General features: G+C 44.6%; 1 protein-coding gene across 1 annotated transcript; it reads left to right on the plus strand.

Annotated features, from left to right (window-relative positions):
• Nucleotides 1-34: 34 nt before the first annotated feature.
• On the plus strand, nucleotides 35-3,000 carry LOC129601232 (uncharacterized). Its single transcript, XM_055499986.1, has 2 exons — nucleotides 35-2,594; nucleotides 2,648-3,000. The coding sequence occupies exons 1-2, from the start codon at nucleotides 2,217-2,219 to the stop codon at nucleotides 2,888-2,890; spliced, it is 621 nt and encodes a 206-aa protein (XP_055355961.1). The 5' UTR covers nucleotides 35-2,216; the 3' UTR covers nucleotides 2,891-3,000.
• Nucleotides 3,001-5,812: the final 2,812 nt, after the last annotated feature.

Raw genomic sequence — 5,812 nt, forward strand, 5'->3', positions numbered from 1 at the left:
AGAGCGGCACCGATGCGGTGGTAACTGTCGCTTTTGTTATCGGTCGGTCAATGACTGCGTGGAAGGGATTGTTATTCGCTGTAGCTACTGTCGTCGGACGTTTAATAACCAGGAACGCTTCAACATCCACAAAAATAAGCGTAAAAACGAAAAACCTTTTTGTTCTCAGATTTTTTATTGTAAAGACTGTCGCCGCTTTGTGAACTTAACACGTCGACCAAATGGAAAGCATCAGTGTGGGGAGATGTTTTGCACAGTTTGCCGTGATTGGGTTCAACAAGCAAACCATAAGTGCTACCTGAAAGTGTTTCCGAAGCCAACGCAGCTTTTGCCAGATCAGCCGGAACCGTCAAAGCGGTATATTTTTTTCGATTACGAAACGTACAACGATCCGGTCAAAGGACTTACTCCGAGCTGCGTTGTCGCCCAGTATGAAGATGGAACAGAATTCCGATTTCCGGAGGTTGGTCAACCAATGACTCAGGATGTTGCTCCACGGTTTGGTGTATGGTTGTTATCAGAGAAGCACAATCGGCATACGATCATTGCACACAACTTCCGCGGTTACAACGGTCACTTTATCTTAAAGTGCCTTTTGGACAACAGACTACACGGGGCGGAGGTAACAAAGAGAGGAAGTCAGCTCTTGGAGTTGCGGTATCGATCTCTTAATATGTGTTTCCGTGGCACTCTCAATTTCCTACCCATGAAGTTGAGCAGCTTACCCAAGGCGGTTGGCCTGGGAGTTGTTGTAGAGAAAGGTGACCTTCCACATCATTTCAACCGCCCTGAGAACTGGGATAAACTGTTGCCGTGGCCTGACCCGGAAATGTATGTTTTTGTCGGCTTAAAGAGGAAGGACAACGAAAAATTCCTCAAGTGGAATGCCGAAGCAAAAGCCGCAGCGGGTGGACAGTTCGACTTCCGTGCGGAAATCATGTCGTAGTGTTCGAATGATGTTACAGTTCTTCGACGCTGTGCTCTCAGGTTTGTTGATGATTTTATTGCTCTGACAAACTTGAACCCCTTGGACATCATTACAATGTCATCGGTTTGTAATCGGTACTACCGTACGTATCACTTGGAATCGAACAAGATTGCTGGACTGTCCGTCCATGGTCCTCACCGCAACCGACACACCAGTGTTCAGGCAACTCATTAGTTGGAAGTGCTTAACCGTGACTTGGGTGGGCCGCAATGGCAAAGAAGTGCACATTGGTCCGTACTACGTTGATGGCTACGATGCCGCTATTCGTACAGTATACGAGTATAACGGTTGTGTATTCCACGGACATCCCGAATGTACCGATGAGGAAGGTCGGTCGCCTTTCTCTCGTAAAACGACGAGCGAGGTGTACGATTAGTACCTGGATCGTGTGCGATTCCTGGAAGATGAGAAGTATACAGTTGTCACGAAGTTGGAGTGCGAATGGAAGAGGGAACGTCAAGAAGCTGATATTGCTTCCTTCCTGTCTGGCCAAAGACTGCGCAAACCGCTTAATCCTCGGGACGCCTTTAAAGGTGGCCGCACTAATGCCAGTCGCTTGTACTACACAGTGAAGCCGGGGGAAATGATTATGCACTTCGATGTTGTTAGCTTGTATCCTTTCGTTAATAAGACCAAAACATACCCCATCGGTCACCCAACGATTATCTTGTCGGATTTCAAGGACGTGAGGGAGTATTATGGCTTGGTGTCGTGCAAGGTACTACCACCACAGCAGTGTTTGTAGCCTGTTCTCCCTGCTGCTATCAACAAAAAGTTGGTATTCGCTCTTTGTCGAACGTATGCCGACACCAAAAGTAACGACTATTGCCAGCATAGTGACGCTGACCGCTGCCTTGAGGGGGTATGGACTACACCGGAACTTCACCACGCCATCGACCGGGGCTACGTCGTACAGAAAGTTTACGAGGTATGGCACTGGGACACCATGGAAGCCGGTGTTTATGCTGCATACATCAACAAGTTCCTGAAAATCAAAATGGAGGCGAGCGGGTGGCCTAGCTGGTGCAAAACTCCTCTGCAAAAAGTCCGAATATCTGCGCCAGGTTAAAAAGCGTGAAGGGATCGATCTCGATCCGGAAGCCATGATCTACGATGCTGGGCGGCGTAATGTGGCCAAGAATTGTCTTAACTATCTGTGGGGCAAGCAGGGACAGCGGGATGATATGACTATGACCAAGTTCGTCTACAAGACTAAGGTTATTTGGACATGATCCGCTCCAAGGCCGTTGAAATTCATGACGTGTTTGCCATTAACGACGACTGTCTCATGGTGACCTACTCCAACGGAGAAGACTACAACGAAGGTAGTAACGCTACGAACGTCGCCTTAGACGCGTTCACCACTGCTAATGCCCGCCTCATCCTTCTGGACATGATGGAGAAACTGGGCGACCGATTGATGTACTACGATACGGATTCAGTCGTCTTTCTCACCCGCCCCGGAGACTGGGTGCCAGAGATGGGCAGCATCCTGGGCGACTGGAACAATCAGTTGCAGGCCGGGGAGAGCCACATCGTGAAGTTTGTGTCGTGCGGTCCGAAGGTGTACAGCTACGAGACTGACACTGGCCGGATCGAGTTGAAGGTAACATATATGTTTTTCTAGGTACGGTATATACGTTTTCTTACTACTCGTAGGCAAAAGGCCTCACGCAAAACGGGTACAGGGAAGATATCTTGGATTTCGATGAGTTCACCAAATCATTCGCCAGGACCGGACAGACCTTAGACTTTGACAAACTCAAGTACCTCTTGGACGGTACGGAATCCCTTGATCAGATCATCTACCCTGAATTCGTCAAACGGAACGGCAAGACCCAAGAGATAAACACGGTTCAGCTGTTCAAAAAATTGAGAATGGTTTACGATAAACGCATGTAGCTTGCTGACTTTACTACTCTGCCTTTTGGTACTAAACAGTAATAATAAATAAAAGAAACAGTCCAATCGTTTTTTTATTTTAACCGGGACTGCTTTGTTAATTGTTACCTAATCGCTTGCTTTTTGCACTTAACGCAAGTTACAAATTAGCTTCTTTCATAACGTCCTAAAAACAGTTCTCGACACATACCGTAATTATCGAATTTGAAGCCCCCTTCCCCCGTAATTAGAGCCCACCCCTTAGGTTGTTTACAAGTTTTATGCCCCCCCGTAAAAAGAGGCCCATGGGTTTAATTGAATGGCTTAATTAAATACCGTAAAGCCCATATTAAAAAAATGCCAAAAAGCTGGTTTGGAAAAGGCGCCCTCCCTAAATAGTAAATACAAGCCCATGCCGGTAATTGGAGCCCACCCCGTGGGTCATTTGAAATATTTGTAACCCTGGGCTTCTAATTCGACAGTTACGGTAGTAAAAATTGCGCATGAGGAGAGTACAACTTTCGAACTGAGGACAGGACAACTTGTCCCTCGTTTTGTATGTTAAGTCTACGAGAAAATGAACGCAGCACAAAAGATTTTCGACATGAGCCGAAACCCACTTTTCTTCCGCACAAAGCAAAAATTAGCTCTTTTCAATATAAAAACATGCCGATTGCTAACAAAAGAACATTAACACGAGAACAGGACGATTTTTCAATCAAGAACAGGACATCTTTTCTGCCTGTTTGTCGACGGAAGCGAAGCGAAGGTCCTATATGTTCAAGAAAACGGGAATTTTTGTCCGTCGGTCACGCACGTCGGTCAGGCCCTTAGTGTCGGTCACGCCTTAAGCTGTCGGTCACGCACTAAGCAGTAAGCACTATGTCAACGTAATGCTAAACTGTAGTGCCTTAGTAAGCTTAGGAGCGTTACCAAAAAAAATATTGAATTAGGGCACTCAGCATTGAGGCGCACCGTTAAGTTAAAAGGTTGCCCAGTGCCCGCTGAAGTCCGAAGTCACTATTGTTGTAGCAAAGTAGCATACTAGCAATGCCCTGGGACGCTAATGCTGTTTTAGTAATGATGCTTCACCAGTGGTTTAGGTGTACCAAAGGTTAACATTACATTACTGAGCAGCGTTAAATAAAAGCACAGCAGTTCTGAACTAAGCCCTAAGGTGCTAACTGCTAAGGTGCCGTCTTACTACGGCACCACAACTTATTAATCTATTCAGCAGTTAAGCAGCAGAAATCTCATGTGCTGAAACGGTCAGTAATCATAATGTACATAATTGGTATCTTAGCAGCTTTCCGATAGCAAAGATAAGTGCAGCGTTGCTTTGAATCATGTACATCCAATGTCATAGTAACGATAGCACTTAAGCCATGCTTTGGCACGGCGCCTAATTCTCTAATTTAGCGATCTAACCGCTAACGTTTACGCTAATTAATTAATTAGATTAATTAGAAACGCTGAATAATTGCTAAGAAACCCCGCAATTTAGAAACATTAGATTCTAACGTTTCTAACTAGCGGGTTAATTTCGCGGGATAAATCAATCCGTATTTGAAAACCTGTACAGCACATTTAAAAAGTAACTTTAATGTGTCCGTCGTTAACGCTTTACCACTAACCATAGCAAAATAACACCCAACAGGAACGTCAAAAACTTACCATCTGGTTAAACAATAATGCTTATGGATTACTTTCTCATAAATTATTACTCGCACCGTTTGTCAGCGGTGCGCTGCATGAGCCCTGTACTATAGCAATAAATATACCTGGAGAGTCCTGCGGTAATATGTTGTTTGAGCGTAAAACACAATATAAGAAAGAACAGGGAGATTCATTAAAAGTCAAAAGAGCGAAACCCCCACCCGTACACCGCATGTACTAACATACATAGAAATATGTAACCCACCCGCATTAACGGAAACCATAATATTTTGAAAATTACTCTCAGGGAATATCAGAACAGTAGTTCACTCGCATCCTCCAACCGCCTCCCTGTTCATTTACACAGCAATAGCATGCGAGAACGTTTTCTTGAAATTTGGTAGTAGTTCCGGCAGCTGATGTTTTTAGCGAAAGACCTGAACTTGAAAAAAGGCGTTGCCGCCTTACGGTTTTTTTTACGGTTCCTGCGGCATGGTACGGTCACGGCAGAAATAAACGGTTTGACCGTGCCGTATACAATTAGCCCGTTGTAAAACCGTGTTGTTGACTTGTGGTTACGTACGGCAAATTTTCGAGCGTATTATTTTCGCATTCGGTTTCGTACGGCTTGACCGTAAGGAATGCCGTATACAACAGTACGGTAAACTGTATTTGGTCTTTGATACCGATACCATACCCGTACCACAATACCAGGACCATTTAGCATCAGCATCTTTCCGGTAACAAGAGGATATACCCGCGTTTATCCTTAACAGCACCATAAATCAACCGAGTAATCCCGCATGGTCTCGCAGTTTATTTAGGTTTTTCGGCAGTAAAAAACAGTTCTTGAGACATGCAAAAAATTTAAGATGAGAACAGGACCATTTTCGTACTGAGGACAGGATAACTTTTCTCCGTTTAGTATGTTAAGGTGAATTTCAACTCACATTACGCCATTTTAAATTACACAGGAATCGATAGAGAATTCATTTCTCTATCTACTGATGTGAATCAAGCTTTCATGAAAAAATTGTACACCGTTACCTATTTTAAAAACTATGATCGAGCAGAAACCTTTTACAAGGCTTTAATACTACGCAGAAGAGGAGACATCTCTGTTCTGGCGGGATTGCAAGTTTGCTGACGACAAGCCACGAAATTATCAGCGGCAGCAAATGATTGTACAAGAACCAGAAGATACGCGCGCTATCATAAATGATCAGGTAGAACAATGAAATTTATTGCCGTTTTCATCTCCATCTCCATTCACCACTGGCGCTTTAG

Source organism: Paramacrobiotus metropolitanus, unplaced genomic scaffold, assembly GCF_019649055.1.
Source record: "Paramacrobiotus metropolitanus isolate TYO unplaced genomic scaffold, Prichtersi_v1.0 Parri_scaffold0000221, whole genome shotgun sequence".
NCBI classification, from domain to species: Eukaryota; Metazoa; Tardigrada; class Eutardigrada; order Parachela; family Macrobiotidae; genus Paramacrobiotus; species Paramacrobiotus metropolitanus.

Excerpts from the sequence above, each read along its gene's own strand:
- LOC129601232 (XM_055499986.1), top strand. The coding sequence starts at position 2,217 with ATGATCCGCTCCAAGGCCGTTGAAATTCATGACGTGTTTGCCATTAAC. Across the intron at positions 2,595-2,647 it reads CTGGCCGGATCGAGTTGAAG|GCAAAAGGCCTCACGCAAAA; the intron begins GTAACATATATG and ends TACTACTCGTAG.